Genomic DNA, 19,836 nt, shown 5'->3' with positions numbered 1-19,836 from the left:
ATCTGATTTTACAAATGTCATTGTTGGCTGGTATTATTTATTGAGGGTACTGTATTTATTGTATTTATCTAAATTATTCCTGTAATGTATTTATTATCCTGAGCTAACTTATTTCTGTACAGTATTTATTCCCTCACAGTATTTATTTGACCTGAACCTATTTATTGCACCTGTAAAGTGTTACTATTTATTTGACCTGCACTTTTTAAGGAGAAGCTTGTGTTCTGTGATTGTATTATTATTTATTTAATCAGCAACTAAGAGAAAAGAAGATAAACACAGAGATATTTTCATAATTTTTAAGGTGTAGTGTCGTTTTTGGAACGGATGCACGCATGGTTATTGTATGGGTATTGCGTATGCTTAACACGGTGCCTGACCCCTGACCACTCGAGCCAAGCTACCACTGTGTATGTCTGGAAAGACCCCGTTACCACCACCCTTTCCGGTGTGGGAGTGGGGATTTTCTAACACCCTCTGAGTGCATTTTTCATTAAATCCCACACAGGCATAAGTGATGGTTTAATGCGCTGAAAAGTTTGCTTCCAAACTTCCTAGATTTCAGTAAAGCCGTAATGGAGCTGTGGAGTTCACAATGACCAACTCCCAGACCATATACTCATTAAGGCTTTACTGCACTTACAATGTCTAAGAATGGACTTAGACACTGTAGGGGTACAGTGCTTCATGCATCTGTACCCTTACCTGTGGTCTAGTGCACCCTGCTAGAGCGGTGACTTACCTAGGCCACAGGCAGTGGGTTACAGGCAAGGCACACAGGGATGTGTGACATGTCGACTCTATACTTTTCACTGCACCAAAACATGCAGCCTGCAAGGGCAGTGTGTGGGTGTTAAGGTACAGGGCCTCTAAGGGTGGCACAATATGTGCAGTAGCCCCTAGAGGCCTTCCCTGGTCACAGTGCCCTTAGGACCCATGGTACCTTTTACAAGAGGCTTACCTGTGGTCAGGGTTGTGCAAATTGTGGGTAAAAGGTACAGCTTTGGGAAAGAACACAGGCCCTGGGACCCTTATAGGCAGGGACCCAGGGCCGACCAAGTCAAAGTGCATCATGTGTTAGGCAAAAAGTGGGGGAGTAAATATGCAAAAAGGAGCACTTTCCTACACCAACTGGGTCCTGTTGCGGGGGACTTACGCCAAAAATGCTTACTTTAGGTGTGCAATGGCATCTATGTCCACCGAAGAGTCACACTTCCGCTTCGGGGGAGGGGGGACGTTGTGTAAGGCACGCAAAAGCATCCTGCGACTGAGAGGAATCTGAAAAGGAATCCGATTACCACAGAAAGGAAACATATCGTCGTACGCTCTCAATAACCATAATAAACACCCTGGAAAAGAGAACAAAGTGACTTAACTTGCTGCTGAGCAGCGAAGAAAGAGGAGGAGTGAACAGCAAGCAAGGACCACGTTGGGACCAGGCTACAGGCAAAGAGGAAGGACTTAAGGAATTGGACTCTTTTCCTGGTGTTCATGGGAAACGTAATGTTGTATTTTTAAATGGCTGCTGTTAAAATGAAGCGAAGGAAGAAGGCGTAATATGAGCCTCCTGTCCGGACATAGAATTATGAAATATACTTTTCATAGGCATTAAAGATTGTGGCCAAGAATTAGTGGCCTCATCAAGTAAATGTATACCTACTATGAAACGTTGGTGGATATTTATTTATATTAACTGTACCTGTATCTTTGAGTAATCTCTGCTTTTTTCTGAAGACTCTGGTTTGTATGCAAGAATAGTAGGCGGTCCAACTTTGGGAAGCGTTTGTGTAGAGTCTTCAAAAATCTTTAAGAAGTCATCATTCAGCTAAAATGAATAAAAACAAAGTGGCTTATCATGCATTGGTTTTATAAAAATCAAAGATCCAAACACAAATTGTTTGTTCATACCTCCATCTCACACAAAACACTCAGGTCTCCAAGGTCTTCCACCAGAGTTGAAAACACATCTGTGTATGATGGGTTATGAAAAGACAAAGGTACACTGTTATTAGACAACTTTAATTTTCAATATTACAATCAAACATTTAAAAAAACAGCTTCTATTGTTTACCATTTTCTGACGGTTCTGAACTATGCACTTTGTTGGCCTCCTTCAAATATTCCTGCACTAAAAGGTAACACATTTGAAACTAGCTAGAAATAAATACTTAAAGAGTGCAATACAGATAATACTACTACCCACTTTCCTGCAAACCTAGTTAGAGTAATCAGAATGTACGTGGTATGCTAACTGAAAGCACAAGTAATTCTAGGGCTCGACAGACACACAATATTTGGAAGTTCTAACTAGAAGCTAATATGGACATTAACTTTCATGATGCTTTCTGGTTTTTTTTTCTTTGAATTTTTTTTTTTTAACCTTACAGGGTATCAGATGAAAGCACGGAGAACTGAGAACCCTCTATTGATGATGGCTTATTTCATCAATGATTTTAGCTTACACTTCCCCTCTGGATGCCTTATCGCGCCTGTGAAAAGAAAATAAAGCTCTCTGCAATTGAGTTATATACTGAAATTCCTCAAAATATATCGTAAAAATTCAAATTTAAGCATCTAACAGTAGCTCATATTTAATATATCAACCAATTGACCTTATTCATATCTTAACTTGCTAAGCCACTGCCACAATCCAATTGTTGATTTATCTTAGGCCCTGATTACGAGTGAAGGTGGGTTTTTTCACACCTCATAAATAAAAATACTCCGGAGTACGTTATTTACTGGGTGCGATGAATAGTGCCTTTTATGAGTTTTCGGGGAACAACATGTGGATTTTGGTGTTTAACGCTACGAAATCTGCATGGTACAGTAAATACTGTTCACATTTCCCCTGGTAAGTTGGCAGTTTCACCTACCAACATTTAACAGAGGATGAGCTATTTAATTCATCAGATAATTATCGGATACATTAAATACCTCCCAACTCTTATTTTGGACCAATCGCGCAAACAGGGGTTTACACATGGGTCAGAATACATGACACACTCGCAGGGTCATTAGCAGGGGTAACTTGTCGAATTTTAACAGTGGGACTGACTTTATCGAATATGTTAATTACCCGGTGCAATAAGGGACATACAACTCATAATTCGACTCACCGTCCAAACAATGATTTGAGCAGGAGTCAGAATTATTGGGGCCAGTCATAATGAGGCCCTTTCTGTGAGTTTGCTTCAGTAAGCTACCAATATTCTAAAATATTATTGTAGGTATGCTATGTACACAAAGCTATTTTTATTTCAGTGTTCACTATAACTTTAGACGTAACCTCCATTCCTTTAGTGTGCCTGCATGTTTCTATGCTGTCGGCCAGGTTTCTGTTCCTGAGTGCGAGTTTGTCTTCTCCGACAGAGATGCCTTTCCCATTGTTGTTCCCCATACTTCTTGTATGCCTAAATCCTTAGATAGAGTTAAATGACTTCCCCAAGATTCTTTTGTAGTACTATGCAGCTTTTCATCTATTTCCTTCCCGCATAAAACCTCTTTCTGATGCTCGCAGTCTCCGACACAATTTTATAAAAGCACTTTCACACTGATGTGTCTGATTTTTTTATAGAAAATCGAAACGGGTTTGTGCGGGTGAAACTGATTTTGGAATTATAAATACGGATCTATACACTTTTATTTGACTCCTGTTCAGCGTATCTAATTCCAAACCTGCATCATTTCTGTACCATAATATAGTGAAGAGTAGCTGAGCCTCCATAACCTTAAGTAAGTGACTTAACGACTCACAAGAAAACAAGTTACTTACCTGTAGCTTTAGTTCTCCAGTATTGGAAGCTTTCATAGATTCACATGCCTGAATCATTCCCCGTCGTCGAGATGGGAGTCCCCGGTATATAAAAAAGCAATGCTTAGATAAGTACAAAACAGAAAAAGAGGCCTAGAGGCCTAGGCCCATTTCCATTTTGCAACCCATAACTCTCGTTATGTAAAAAACACCAAAGTTTTCTCTGAACAAACCAGAACTTCTCACCCTCTAGAGCACTCCTGAGAGAACCTTTTGCCCCTCAGATTTTTGAGCACTTGTGCCTTAGATAACTTTTGTGCCAAAAATCCAAAGGTAAGCCTCTCAGGGGACGAGAATGGGTCGCATGTGAATCTATGAAAGCTTCCGAAACTGGAGAACTAAAGTTACAGGTAAGTAACTTGTTTTCTTACTCCAGTATTGGAGCGTTCATAGATTCACATTCCTGAATCAGAATTGCGAGCAGTAAAACATAGTACATTTTATAGTGCATAAGAAAAGACCCCAGGTATCATATATATATATATATACTGAAAAACTGCACATTATATACATATATACTGAATCTTTCAAAATTGCAGCTATCACAAAACATAACAATAAAATGTGCATATGTAACCAATAAAGGAAGGAGGGATGCAAAAGAGGCTCACCGTCACTGGAAAAGGTTTCTCAGTACCGCTTGTCCCACTGCAACATCCTTCTCAGCGGCCGCATCCAGGCAGTAATGTATGGTGAAGGTGTGTGTACTCTTCCCGGTAGCTGCCCTGCAGATATCCTGGATAGGCACTCCAGCAAACAAAGCAGTGGAGGTGGACACTGCTCTCGTAGAATGAGCACAAACTCGTGCATTCAACGGCTTCCCAGCCGCCTGATGACAATATTGTATTGCACTGGAAATCCATCGGGCAATTCTCCTTTTGGATAAGGGAAAGCCCTTCCTGGCTGCACTAAAAGATATAAAAAGTTGTGAAGACTTGCGGAAAGGTCTTGTTTTTTGCAAATAGAACTTGAGACAGCGCTGGACATCTAGTGAGTGGAGAGCTTTTTCCGTCGCCGATGCAGGTTGAGGGAAAAATCTCTTCAAAATTAGAGGCTCATTCAAATGAAAGTCTGTTGGCACTTTTGGTATGAATTTCGGATTAGTTCTGAGTATAATCCTGTCCTCTTAAACTGCAAGAAAGGTTCCTATATAGTAAGAGCCTATATCTCCCCAACTCTCCTAGCCAAAGTGAGCGCTATGAGAAGAGCTACTTTCCACGATAGGAATTTTAGATCCGCCCTGTGAATGGGTTCGAAGGGCTGCTTCATTAATTGAGATAGTACAATGTTCAACTGCCAGAGAGTTGGTAGAGGCTTTATCGGAGGAAAAGTTCGAAATACCCCCTTCATGAATAGTTTGATGATTCTTTTGGACCACAACGATGGTCCTGAGGAAGTTCTTGTGTACCGTGATATAGCGGCTAGATGCACTTTAATAGAAGCATGGGCTAAACCAGATTTTGCCAAGAGCAGAATATATGGGATAATTTCATCAGCTGCCGACCTCAAAGGATGAATCTTAAACTCCTGGCACCATAAACAGAACCTCTTCCATTTCATCCTATATGTTCTGTTTGTACTCTCTGCTCTGGCCTTTGATAATATCTCTCTGTATTCAGATGAAATATCTAATTGTTGAAATTCGCAGTGTTTAGGAGCCAGGCCGTTAAGCATAGTGATTTCGGATCTGGATGAAGTACTTGTCCCTGGGACATCGTCAAGAGCGAAGGTATCAGTTGAAGGCGAATCAGGTGAACCTCTGACAGTAGAAGAAGCTCCGTGAACCAGTGTTGTCTGGCCCACCATGGGGCTATCAGGATCATTTTGCTCGGAGAGGAATCAGAGGAAAGGCGTAGGCAAAGACGCCTGACCATGCCATCAAAAACGCATTCCCCCAAGATTCCCGTTGGTGAAGCTAACTTGCGAAGAACCGAGATTTTTTATTCTGAGCTGTCGCGAAGAGGTCCACTGTCGGTTCTCCCCATTTTAGGAATATGTTTCCTAGGATATCTTGGTTGATCTCCCACTCGTGGCAGGTTGATTTGAGCCTGCTTAGAGTGTCCTCTTTGATATTCTGATCCCCTGGAAGACGTTCTGCTTTTAGGGATACTCCATTTTGAACAGCCCATTTCCCATATTTTTTTGGGCTTCCTGAGACAGGGAGAGTGATCTTGTACCTCCCTGTTTATTGAGATAATGCATCGCTGTTGTGTTGTCTGTCCTGATTAGTACAGCAGATCCTTGTATTCTCAGCAGGAAAGCCAGCAATGCTAATCCCACTGCTCTGAGTTCTAGTAAATTGATGTGAAGTTGCTGTTCCTGTAACTTCCAACGACCACTGACCTGGAGGTCTTGAAGAAAGGCTCCCCAACCTTGCCAGTGTGATCTTCATAATGTCGTCGAAGAATCCCTCTGCTTGACGCCATTGCCGATCCAGTTGTTCCTGCAACGGACGCATTTTTAATCGGCAGAAAGGAACGAGGGGGATGCAAGAGGACATTGTTCCTAGTAGTGACTTGTAACGGCGTACTGAAAGACACTTTCTTTTTTCATATGCCTGGAAAAGAGAGATTAGCCTCAGTTGTCTCTCCATTGAGGGAAACGCCTTGTTTACTGTGGTATCCAGAATCGCCCCCAAGAACGTGATGTTCCTTGCAGGATGAAGGGATGAGTTCTCCGTATTCAGAGTCAGACCCAGCTCGGCAAACAATTCCACGCATGCCGCTGTCGATGACTGAGCCGATGTTCGTGAAGGCGCTTTGACTAACCAGTCGTCAAGGTAGAGAAACACCTGGTGTCTTTGTTTCCTAAGGAAAGCTGCCACTGGAGCCAGACATTTTGTAAAAAGTCTTGGGGCTGATTTGAGGCCGAAAAGCAGTAACTTGAACTGGTAATGGTCTCTGGCTACCGCAAACCGAAGATACTGCCTGTGGGAAGGATGAATGGGGATGTGGAAATATGCATCCTGCAGGTCTAAGGTGGTCATATGATCCCCTGGGTTTGAGAGTAGCAGAATGTCTTGGAGGGAAACCAGCAGGAAATATTGCTTCTTGAGATAAGTATTTAGAGATCTCAGTTAGAGGAATAGGACGCCATTGAAGAATATTCTTTCGGACTAAGAAAAAACTGGACTAAAACCCCTTCTTCTCTGGGAGATCAGCACCAGTTCAATTGCTCCCTTTCGGAGTATTGCCCGAATCTCCAGACGCATCGGATGTAGATGCTTGACCTCTTGAAGTGTTGGAGGGGTACAAGGGGGAATTTGAAGGAACTCTAGAGTATGTCCGAATTGTATTATATTGAGGACCCATCGGTCCGTAGTTATTTTCTGCCAATGATGAAGATGATACGAAATTCTTCCACCCAGGGGAACTTGTGGAAGGAGAGGGATATATGTAGCCGGATCCTGAAGGTTGTCATTGTCTTCTGGAGTTGTCCTTTCCTTGACGACCTCCTCTTCCTCCAGGGGCAGATCTTGTTTAGCCCCCTGCCTGTCGTTGACCGTACTGTTGACGGTATAGCTGAGACGATGTCGAGTAAGAGGGGTATCTGCCCTGTTGGTATCCTCCTCTATATGATGTTTGGCCTCTACCCCAAGCTCCTTGAAAGGGCACCTTCCGGTACTGCTGTGTTCCTAGGCCCTTTGCCGTATCTGTATCCTTCTTGATACTTTGTAGCCCATCATCCACATGTTTCCCAAGCAAGGCTTCCCCATTGAAGAGAAGATCCAAGATCTTATTTTGGACCTCCGGTCTGAAAGCTGTTGCCCTCAGCCATCCTTGACGGCGTAACACCGCTGCCCCTCCATGTGATCTGAAGGCCGTGGTTGTGATGTCCATCGCGCAATCAAAGACTTCAGCCGAAGCCCTTTCTACCTCCTGAAGGATCTTTTTGACCTCTTGTCTACTATCCTCAGGAATCAGGTCTATGTAAGGTGTCAGGTCACACCACATTTGCCTATCGTACCTGCCCAGAATGGCAAGGGCATTCGCGGCTTCAACTAGAAGAGCAGACTTGGAAGAAAACCTTTTACCTGCATTATCCAAGCACCTACCCTCTCTGTCAAGAGACGTTGTAATAGGAGCTGACAGATTTTTTGATTTCTGTGGAGCCGCCTGGGATATAACAGAGTCCGGTTTGGGATGGCCCACTAAACAAGCTGGAGCGTCTAAAGGAGCTTTATATTTCTTCTCCAGTCTGGCGAGTACCAGTGTGACTGACGCCAGTGTCTGCATGACCTATAGGCCTTCCCAAACATGGCTAATGATCGGAATAGCACAAACTGATTTCCGATATGGCTCCTTGAAATCATACACGAAACACTATGACTGGGTAGTTGACATCGGAAGTTCAAACCTCTTCGCAGCTCTTTCCAATTAAATTATGAAACCCGCTGATGTCCTCTGGCGGAGAATCAATAGGCACTGGAGAGAGAGAAGAAGGCGATGGAATAAGGTAATCATCCCATTCCTTGTTAGGGATCGTTATCTCTCCCTCCTCTTGGTCATCATCCGTGGTGACTGGATCCTGTTGAGGTATTGGCTGTGGTGATCTAGGCAAAGGCTCTGGCAGTAACTCCCGGCTTCTAAATGGAGTAGTAGGAATGGAGCGTGGGCACGGAGTAGCTAACGGCACCTCTTGAGAGGCCGGAGTTGGTGGAAACCTCTTTCTGTAGTCCGCCAGCATAAACTGCAGATCTATCATTAAGGAAGACGGCATGCCAACCATGTCCTCCTGGTAGCCCTGGCGAAAATGTTGTTGGGGAGGATATTGATACTCTCCGTATTCCTCCTCACAGTCATCCTCCTGGCACTTTACATGCAATTGTGAGCGGCTACTCGCGTAGCCAAAGGGGCCTTCATCCTCCTCCTCCTCCTCCTCCTGCTCTTCTAGCAGGTGTTTTGGCACAAGAGGTGTAATCTTGCTTGGTGAGGTGATTTCTGGCGGAATCCTCCTCTTCCTGGCAACTTCCAGCTTTTCTGGTATTTTTTTCCTCGTGGACAAGCCCGTCGACGAGTTCGCCGTCGAGATCACCGACGACACCATTGTCATTGATGCAGCCGTCGACACCAGCCTCAATACCTTATCCGTCATCGACGACGTAGTTACTGTCGTCTTCGTTGCTGTCGTCGTCGAAGCTGTCGTCGTTGACGCCGTAGTCGATGCTATCGGCGCCGAAATCGTCATCGACGGTTATGCCGTCGACGGAGAGCCAACCGTCACAGGCAGCGAAGGCTTCTTTGGTATTAACTTTACCTCAATCTTCGTCGTCGACGACAAAGATTTCTTCTTCGACGATGCAGTTTTTGCTGATTTTACCCCAGGAGGCATTGAGGAAGGCTTCCTGAAGGATTGCTTGACTTGAAGGGGTGATTTTGATGGCTCAGACCTCATCTTTTTAGTAGGTTTTCCTCCGAAGCATGCCCCTTACTCTCCTTTTCTTTAGCTTGAGGAGATTTTGAGGGACTGCGCCCAGAAGACCCTTGAGTGGTCTTTTTGAGAGCCTTCTCAGGACGTTCCTCTGAGGAATGACCATGAGGAGATTTATTTCTCTTTTGAGATCTCCTAGATGAAGAAGAGGATGCCTCATCACTATCACTGGACATAACCTCCTTTCTGGCCTTTAGCTTTTGAAGCCATATCAAAAGGCGCCCTTCACGATCCCTCAGGGTTTTACTTGAAGAGGTATGACATACCTTACAGTCTTTAGCTTGATGGTCCGAATAAAGACAGTAAATACAATCAGCATGAGGGTCGACAGTGTAGATCCTCTTCTTGGAACAAGTGGCACAAGCTCTAAATAAACCCTTTTTCTCCTTTCCAGACATTCTCAGAAGAATGTACTAGTAGGCAGCAATAAAGATTATAAAATCAGATGAAATCCACAGAACAAAGTTCCAAATCTCAAGTAGAAAGAGAAGATTTTGAGCAGAGCTCAAAGGAGACTCCCTAGCACAACATGCGGTAGAAAATCTGAGGGGCAAAAGGTTCTCTCAGGAGTGTTCTAGAGGGTGAGAGGTTCTGATTGGTTCAGTGAAAACTTTGGTCTCTTTTACATAACGAGAGTTATGGGTTGCAAAATGGAAATGGGCCTAGGCCTCTGTTTTGTACTTATCTAAGCATTGCCTTTTTATATACCGGGGACTCTCATCTCAACCACAGGGAATGATTCAGGCATGTGAATCTATGAAAGCTCCAATACTGGAGTAATTCAATTTTTGCTTTAGTATTTTAAATCTATATGTTAATGATTGTGCCTTAGCTTGAATGGATAACAAGTAGGATTTGCTGGACATCTGCTGATCCATAATAAAACCCAGATATTTATATGAGCAAACTTCCTCCAGTTGTTTTCCTTCCAACCACCATGTGTGATTTTTAAACTTAAAATCAACCAACCGAATAACTTTAGTTTTATTTTATTATGCCACTGAATCTCAGCTCCTGCCAATATCCTACCTTACATATATCCAAATACATCTTCCCCTGCCTATACTCCAGTATATCTACCTCACTTATATCCTAGTAGCTCTACCTATGCCCTTTTACTTTAACTCCTACATATATCCTCAGGCATCCTTATCCTTTTTTTCATTAATTATACCCCCTCTGTACCTGTTTTGTGTGTCTTTGTCTTATATATGTTTAACTTTCTTGTTGGATTGCTTCAAGTATTTTGAGAATAGGGGTTTTGTTATAATGTAAATTCATCCCAATAGAGTTTCCTTCTCATGGGGTGCCAAGGCTTGTGTTCTTCATTGTAAACTTTCTTTGAAATGAGGTATGACCTCATAGCACACCCACTGTAGTAGTAGTACATAAGTAATCTTCATTGCGTAAAGTTAATTAAAACCATTACAATAAGAATAAAACCACTTGTTTTTCGAAGGTAAATAAAATGCTGGTTCATTAAGACCATTACAAAAAAACTGAATAGATCAAATTAAATGTGAAATTCGCTCTTTGTTCGAAGGTTAGTAAAAGACTAGAGCGTTTACAAATAGAAAAGGCTACCACCCGCATTGCTGGGCCGTTTAAACCCAATGTCCTCTTGTGCTTTGGCCAAAGATAGATTTTTTGGGGGGGACTATTCTCAGGAGAGGCAGTTTCTTGGAGGTTTATTACTGTCCATAAACAAATGTGCATGTGCTTTTTTCAATGCTTGCGTGGGCTTTTCCCCCATTAGGCAACGGCACCCAGAGGCTTTCCTGAAGTCTTTCCTGCCCTTGTGAATTTGTCGTCTATCAGCGCTAGAAATTTTACTAACTTACAGTTTATCCGTGGATGGTCTAGTTTGAAGCAGGCTATCACAGCTTGTCTCCGCGTGAGGATCCCACGCTGGTTGAACTGCTGTTTAAGCCCTATCAGGCAGGCACTTGTGCAGATTAGATGTGCCATGCCCTCAGTTCCACTGCTGCACAGGCGGCAGTGTAAGGGCATTTGCCCCCTTAGCCATCGTGGAAGGTGTTGAAAAGCTGGCAGTTTTCCTAGTTGATGTTTCAGGAATCTCTCCTTGATGATCCTGGAGTATTTCAGACTAAAGTATGGCTGTGACTGAAGGATGTGTTGTCATTGATTGCTATCCAAGCGTGTTTTCTCAACGCAAAGGTGGCTTTGTCTTCTACTACGGACATGCTCTTTATTGACTTCTGCACTCTTTTTTTGAAGCCTGCATGTGTAGTTAGGACTTCCCAGACTTGAGTGAGTCTGGTACAAGTGAGACAGTCATATAGGAATTTCCTTGCTGGTGGTGCTTTTCTGAGCTGGAGCTCTTGCCAGAGTAGGTCGTTTAGGCTGTTTGGGGAGGAGTTCCTGATTTTGTGCCAGCAGGATATGTAGGCACCCTGTATTGATAGCTGTTGTTTTGTGAGGCCAAATTCTAGCCAGACCTGTGCTGCGGAGGCGTATGTCGGAATGTTGAACATAATTTGTATGCCCTGATTAATGTGCTGTCCAGGGTTTGTGTGTTTCCCCCTCTTGGAGCTTCACTGCCTTATGTAATGGTGGGCAGGATTTTTGCTTGCGCAATCTGGAGGAGAGGAGAGAGCCTCAAGCCTGTCAGCTTGGATTTTAGTTGTCTCAAAGTTATCGCAAGGGCCATTCTTTTCCTTTTTATGATCTCTGAAGATAAAACGGAGCTGTATAAGCTTCCGGTTTCAAGTTTTCTCTGAGAAATAAAAATTAAATGAAAAAATATACTTTGATTCTGTGTTAGCTGAAAGTTAAAGGGCAGGGATAAGTTCTAAGATAAGAGAAGGTAGTTCATAGCGATGAGATGTGGTGTAAAGACTGTAGGAGAGTAGGATCTGCTTCACATGGGTACCCCCACATTTTGCTGGTATTTCACTGTTTTTCGACCTTAGGCTGGCTGTGGCCCTGCTAATCAGGACACCAGCCTAGCTGCTTCCTCTCTAAAATGGTTTCCATGTACAGTAGGTACATTTTGAATTGGATTCTGGAGTGCCTTATAAGCCCCTAGTATATGGTATACTATGTACCTAGGGCATAGGTACCTAAGAGGCCTACCAGGGGCTTAATCATGTATTATGCCACCCCTGGGAAGCACTCCAAAATGGCACCACAGGTCTGCTACTGCAGCCTGGGTAAGGGTGTGCTTGCACCCCTTACTGTGGTATAGGCTACCTATATCACTACCATTGCACACACACATAAAACCTATAAGTTACTCCTATGGCAGGCCTTGACAATCCTGAAGGCAGAGTGCTTGGTTTTTATGTGAGAGGGTGACCCTGCATGAGCAGAGCCCCTCTGCAGCGTTCAGAGTACCTCCTCTGATACTGTTTGTGGTGCAGCCTGACCATATACTCTTAAGTGCATTATAACCTCGCGGTAAATGCTATCTTTGGGATGGCTGCACGGAAACATGTCGTGTTTGGTGTCAAACACTTTGGAATACTACCCCCCCCCCCCCGCCAGATCTGGCTGCGGAGGTAGCACTCCACCCTTCTAGAGGGAGAGACATGTTCACACTGGTCTAACCCAGTAGGACTTTCTAGAGCCCTGGCATCACAAAATGGATGCCTCTGCCACAGATACGGGTCTGGCCTCCTGCTGCTGACCGAAACTCCGGCAGGGGAGGCCTGGACAATAGGTTTCCTGTCCCAGGGAGGTTTGACCACCTCCCCAGACAGGCAGATGTGTATTGGGGCCGGGCGGGAGCACTCTCTGGTTCTTTTGAAGTCCTGCACTGGGGGCACACTTGGTATCCCTGTGCATAGTCCAGTTCAAACCGGTTGCAGGGGCTACCTGCCCCTGCTCTGGTGCGAAACTGGACAAAGGAAATGGGTGTAACCACCCCTCTTTCCAAACCCTCCCATAGGAGGGTCCCTAGAGTATGTACAACCCCCAAACTTAGTATAAGTATGGGAACCCAGTCATTGCGGCTTTAGATTCCCCTGGACAAAACTCTGCAACATATATTCTTTACCTTCGACGTTCTACTTTGACTAGAAGACTGAAGAAATCTCCCTTGGGATCAAGGAGTCACTCCCCTGCTTGGCAGGCACCAAAGAAGCAACTGACCGGTCTGCATCGCTGAAGCTCCCGCCGGACGCCGAAGTCTTTGCATCCCCAGATGTGGATTTCCAGACTTCCCCAAGGCTACCCTGAGTCCCCAGCAAAGCTGAGGCCCGTGGCTATCGTGGGTGACGTGGAACCGTGACCCCTGGACACCGTAAACTTTTGCAGCAACACTATCTTCCTGGTCTTCCTCGAAGTTGTGCTTTGGGCTCCGAGTAGCCCCAGCCTTGAGCACCTCCTGCACCGAAGATTGCTGGCCTCCACTCCACAAGTGACCCGTGGGCCAGTTTCAAGTGTGACCGCTCGAGGCTCCTTCGCGATCGCTAGCCCGTTGGCTAGTGGGTCCCCACAAAGGCAACTCCTCTTCTGCTTGGGCTTTCCTGGTTGCTCCAGACGTGCCCCGACTTACCCTCAGTGGTCTGCAACGACGTCCTTCTTCTCTTTCCATGAGACTTGCCGTTGCCAAGGCTTGTTGGGTCCATTGTGGTCGCCGACACTGCAGCACTCGACAGACTTCGTGGGACAGCTCGAATCCAGCTCGTGGACTTCGTCGACGCCTCCTGGACCTCATGGCTGAAGAGTAAAGACACCTGTCAACTCACCTGAAGCACCCGACATCTGTGGGCATTGGTCCATCCTGCCCTCGGTTACTGGCAAGTGACCCAGACTCTGTCCCCTCTGCTTTCAGGTTCCTTCCATCCTAGATCCAGGCTTGGATCTCTTCGGACACTTCTCTTCACGGCAGCAGCACTTCTTTGCCAGCTGCCATTGAAATCGATGACGCGACCCGACACCAAAAGACACCTATGCACCCGGCTTCCCTGGGTGAGGTAACACGAGTACTCCGGTGCTCCCGTGGGTGCTAGCCCTAGAACTTTTTAAGTCCAAAAGGGTTTGGTCCTAACTCGATTCTAAGTGTCCCTAATCTTTAAATTTCCAACCGCGGCATTGCCCGTAGAAGCTAACGGGAACCCGCGATTGTGTTTACACACTGCACACGGCCCCCGTGGGTCCCCTGTGTCACTACCTTGGATGGTTCCTTGGGGTCCCAGTGATTCTACAGGCTCTAGGCCTTGTGTTTAGTTCAGTCGTGGTTCTTATACCATTTTTTTGGTATATCGTTTGGTACGCCCCTAGGGCCCAAACGTGTTTTTGTGCTATTACTGTAAATTAAGTACTTCGAACTCCAGTCTCATAAAGAGACTAGAGGGGTGTGTTTTATCTTAAATACATATATTTTAAATATATACCTAGTGTGGTTGTCCTTTCATTTGATCATTCAAGAGATTATAGACAGGTAAAACAAGCTGCTTTACATTCCTTCAAGACTGAGCCTGAAGGCTGCTCTCCATCGCTACCACTAGGATAGCTTTCAATAAAAGTTGTCTTTAACCTATTCACCATAAGGGGTTGTTTGGACTGATACAAGGTGCCCACTAGAACTAGTGGACAGCATATATCAGGCCAACTTCTCACATTGGTGTGCAGCGTGTGGGATTCCAGCTTGCTATTGTTTTACCAGATAATCTCAATTGAATTGATCAACTGAAAGCCACTAAAGGTACCTAAGGTACATATTATATCAAGTTTAGTTACAGTAAGTTCAACTGACCTTAGAGTTGTGTGTTAAGGGATAGCACACCCTCTCTACTACTCAAGAGAGTTTAGTAGCCCACACTAGTGTAGGTAGTGCAATACACCACACCACATTAGTAATGTCTAGTCAGCCAGGAACCAGTGGGTCCCTGACAGAAGCCAGTGGGCTTCTCCCCTATAAATATGAGGATCTCTCCTTTGCATAGCTTGGGGCCTTATGTTCCATTAGGAAGCTGAAGACAGGCAAAAGCCCAACCACCCAGCATCTAATAAAGATACTTAAGCTGGATGATATCTCAGGGCCTAGTGGGCCTGATGGGGTAGGCAGTGTGGGTGGGGCAGCAGGTGAGGGTGGACCTAGGGGTAGAAATTCCCCTGACCCTACCTCTAATGCTGACCAGACTGATGACAATGATCAGAATCTGGTGAATCCTGCTCTCCTGGATGAGGAGGATGACAACAATGCTCCCTCCTTTATTCCTCCAGGAAGAGTTGAAAGTAGGGCTAGATGGGATAGATCTCTCCAGGGGATCTGTCCCGTCTAACTCCTCTGTAGGGACCTTTGTTTCTTCTCACAGAGGGAGGGAAACCTCCCAGGAGAGGAGAGAGAGACTGCTGAAGTATGAGCAAGACAAGTTCAACCTCAGAAAGCAGCAGATGGCCCTAGATAGGGAAGCCCTAGAGCTCTACAGAGCTAGTAAAAAGGAGGGACTAGAGTCCCTTGGTAGCAGCAATTTCCCTAGAGATAGGGAGAGATCTTATGACCATAGAAACCTAAGTAAGATTGTCCCTCCCTACCAGAGTGGGGATGACATCCACAAATGGATAACTGCCTTGGAGAGGGCCTGTAAAGTACAGAAGGTCCCTCAAGGTCAGTGGGCAGCAATCTTATGGTTCTCCTTTGCAGACAAAGGTAGAGACAAGCTCTTCACTGTAAGAGAAGAGGATGCTGATGATTACCAGGTCTTGAAAAGTGCACTAATAGATGGGTTTGGCCTAACCACTGAACAATACAGGTTAAAGTTCAGAGATACCCAACAAGCACAAAATCAAGACTGGGTTGACTTTGTTGACTGTGCTGCTTAGGCTCTGGAAGGGTGGTTATTGGGCAGTAAAGTGTGTGACTTCATAGGATTGTACAATCTGATAACGAGGGAGCAGATTCTTAATAACTGTCAAAATCAGCTGTTGCACCAGTACCTGGTAGACTCGGATCTGACCTCTCCCCAAGAATTGGGAAAGAAGGCAGACAAATGGGTCAGAACCAGGGTGAGGTAGAAGGTACAGAACCAAGGTGGTGACCCAAAGAAGCAGGATTCTAAGAACTCTGACAAGGGTGGGCACAAGGGAAAAGACCAGAAGTCTTCTCAAGGGCCCCAAAAATCTTCTTCTAATGGGGAGTCACAGTCCAACAAGGGGAAAGGCCAAAAGAAACCTTGGTGCAAAATCTGTAAACAGAAAACTCACTGGACCAGTGACTGCACCAAGTCCAAAGAATCTACTCCAGCCACCTTGCCTCTAAGGCAACTGTTCCCCCTAGTACAGCTACAATAGGTGGTGGCAATGTTCAGAATAAGAGTGTGGTAGGGTTGACTCTGGGTTCTGAGATGGACTCTGGCCTAATCAGAGTTCCAACTCAGGCTGTGCTTGTCTGTGATGGGGGCATGGATATGTCCCCCTGTGTGAGTCCCAGTAATCTGGGCAAATACAGACAACAGCCTTTGATAAATGGAGTAGAAGCTTGGGCATTCAGGGACACAGGAGCAAGTGTCACAATGGTGACAAAGGATCTTATGGATCCTGGGCAGATTATACTTGGTGAAATGTACCAAGTGACCAATGCTAGCAATGTCAGAACAGACCATTCTCTGGCAGTTGTTAACTTCTCCTGGGGAGGGGTAACTGGCCTTAAGAAGGTTGTGGTAAGTGCAGACCTGCCAGTACAGTGCTTGCTTGGCAATGATCTAGAGACTTCAGTTTGGGCTGAAGTGGAGCTCAGGACACATGCAGAAATGTTAGGGATCCCTGCTCATGTCTTTGCTGTGACTAGGTCACAGGCCAAAATGTCTAAAGCTGGACAGGCCCTGGATTCTGGAAAAATGGACCAGGTGCCACACAAGAGGAGGAGCAGTAGGGCAAGGCAGAGCCTTACCACCTGACTCAGAATGCTGATCAATCTCCTCAGGGAGATGATCTTGAGCCTGAAGAAGGAACTGTCCCAAAGGAGCTTGAACCTGACCAGTTTGAGTTCTTGGGGACACAGGGGCCTTCCAGGTCTGATCTGATCCAGGAGCAGAAAACCTGCCCCTCTCTTGAACCCCTCAGAAAGCAAGCGGCTGATGAGGCTGCTGGGGATGCTAGTGGCACCCATAAGGTTTATTGGGATGATGGACTCCTTTACTCAGAGAGTAGAGACCCGAAGCCTGGTGCCTCCAGGAGATTGGTTATACCTCTGAAGATTAGGGATTTCCCATTGACACTAGCCCATGATATTCTCCTAGCAGGACACCTGGGCCAGAACAAGACTTCGGACAGAATTGTCCCTCACTTTCACTGGCCCCACATGTCTGAAGACACAAAGGAGTTTTGTCGCTCCTGTGTAACCTTCCAAGCCAGTGGCAGAGCAGATGGCACTACAAAGGCCCCCCTGATACCACTACCTGTGGTGGGGGTGCCCTTTGAAAGGGTAGTCATTGACATTGTTGGTCCTATGGATCCCCAGACAGCATCTAGGCACAGATTTATACTGGTGGTGGTGGATCATGTCACCAGGTACCCAAAGGCAATTCCCCTAAGGACCACTACAGCACCAGTGGTGGCAAGAGCTCTCTTGAATGTATTCTCAAGAGATGGTTTCCTTAGGAGGTAGTATCTGACAGGGGCGCAAACTTCATGTCTAGTTACTTGACTGCTATGTGGAAGGAGTGTGGAGTGAACTACAAGTTCACCACACCCTATCACCCACAATGCAATGGTTTAGTTGAGAGATTCAACAAAACCTTATAGGGCATGATTAAAGGACTCCCAGAGAAGCTTAGGCGAAAATGGGACCTACTCTTGCCCTGCCTTTTATTTGCAAACAGGGAGGTGCCTCAAAAGGGGGTTGGTTACAGCCCATTTGAACTTTTGTTTGGTCACCCTGTCAGGGGTCCATTGTGTTTGGTTAAGGAAGGATGGGAGTTACCTCTCAAGCCCCCCAAACAGGACATAGTGGACTATGTACTTGGTCTCCGCTCCAGGATGGCTGAGTACATGAAAAAGACAAACATAAACCTTGAGGCTAGCCAGGAACTGCAAAAAGCCTGGCATGACCAAAAGGCTGTACTGACTGTGTATCAGCCAGGACAGAAAGTGTGGGTGTTGGAGCCTGTGGCCCCAGCAGCCCTCCAGGACAAATGGAGTGGCCCCCATACAATTGTTGAACAGAAAGGGGAGGATACCTACTTGGTAGACCTGGGAACCCCTAGGAGTCCCCACAGGATACTTCATGTCAACAGACTAAAACCATATGTTTCCAGGGCAGACATGGGCTTGCTCCTGGCTACTGATGAAGGACAGGAGGAAGAGAGTGACCCACTCCCGGACCTGCTTTCTCAGAACCCTGATGATGGGTCAGTTGATGGTGTAGCCTTGGCAGGCAGCCTTACTGCCCAGCAGCAAACTGACTGCAGAAACCTTCTCAGCCAGTTTAGACATATGTTTTCTCTGACTCCAAGTCAGACCACCTGGTGCACTCATGAAGTGGACACTGGGGATAGTCTACCTGTGAAGAATAAGATCTACAGGCAGCCTGACCATGTCAGGGACTGTATAAGGACAGAAGTCCAAAAGATGTTGGATTTGGTTGTGACTGAACCCTCAGTTAGCCCTTGGGCTAGTCCAGTAGTCCCGGTACGTAAACCTCACACCACAGATGGAAAGAGAGAAATTAAGTTTTGTGTAGACTACAGGGGTCTCAATGCAGTCACTAGGACTGATGCCCATCCCATCCCCAGGGCAGATGAGCTAATAGATACGTTGGCCTCAGCCAAGTTTCTAAGCACATTTGACCTGACAGCTGGCTACTGGCAGATCAAACTAGCTGATGATGCAAAGCCAAAGACAGCATTTTCTACCCCTAGGGGGCACTATCAGTTTGTGGTAATGCCCTTTGGTTTGAAGAATGCACCTGCCACTTTCCAAAGGTTGGTGAATCAAGTCCTTACAGGCCTGGAAGACTTTAGTGCAGCATATCTAGATGATATTGCTGTCTTTAGCTCCACCTGGGGGGATCACCTGGTCCACCCGAGGAATGTTTTGGAGGCCCTGCAAAAAGCAGGCCTAACTATCAAGGCTACTAAGTGCCAGATAGGGCAGAGTCAGGTTGTGTACCTGGGCCACCTTGTAGGTGGAGGCCAGGTTCAACCATTGCAGAGCAAAATCTAGACCATAATGGAATGGGTTGCTCAAACTACCCAGACTCAGGTGAGAGCCTTCTTAGGCCGGACTGGGTACTATAGGAGATTTGTCAAGGGGTATGGATCAATAGTGACACCCCTGAATAACTTAACTTCTAAAAATGATGCCCAAAAACGTTCAGTGGACAGCTAGCTGTCAAAAGGCATTTGATGACCTGAAGCAGGCCATGTGCACTGCTCCCATTCTGCAGAGTCCTGACTACTCCAAGAAGTTCATAGTCCAAACAGATGCATCTGAATTGGGGGTAGGGGCTGTACTGTCACAATTGAATGATGAAGGTCAGGATCAGCCAGTAGCTTTCATAAGCAGAAGGCAGACCCCTAGAAAGAAACGTTGGTCAGCCACTGAGAGGGAGGCCTTTGCTGTGGTTTGGGCTCTGAAGAAGTTGAGGCCATACTTGTTTGGTACTCACTTTCTTGTTCAGACAG

The 19,836-nt window shown here is 45.7% G+C and overlaps 1 protein-coding gene across 1 annotated transcript in view; it reads right to left on the bottom strand.

Moving 5' to 3' along the window:
- Nucleotides 1-19,836, bottom strand: part of ERICH6 (glutamate rich 6) — a 399,063-nt gene that overhangs the window by 241,845 nt on the left and 137,382 nt on the right. The window contains exons 4-5 of the mRNA XM_085634907.1: nucleotides 1,909-1,967; nucleotides 1,700-1,825 (exon numbers count right to left, since the gene is read on the bottom strand). Coding sequence (XP_085491033.1) covers nucleotides 1,700-1,825; nucleotides 1,909-1,967 — 185 coding nt within the window. The remainder of the gene's footprint in view (nucleotides 1-1,699; nucleotides 1,826-1,908; nucleotides 1,968-19,836) is intronic.

Source organism: Triturus cristatus, chromosome 11, assembly GCF_964204655.1.
Source record: "Triturus cristatus chromosome 11, aTriCri1.1, whole genome shotgun sequence".
NCBI classification, from domain to species: Eukaryota; Metazoa; Chordata; class Amphibia; order Caudata; family Salamandridae; genus Triturus; species Triturus cristatus.
The sequence above is the reverse complement of the archived record's forward strand: the minus strand, read 5'-3'. Positions and strand labels throughout refer to the sequence as shown.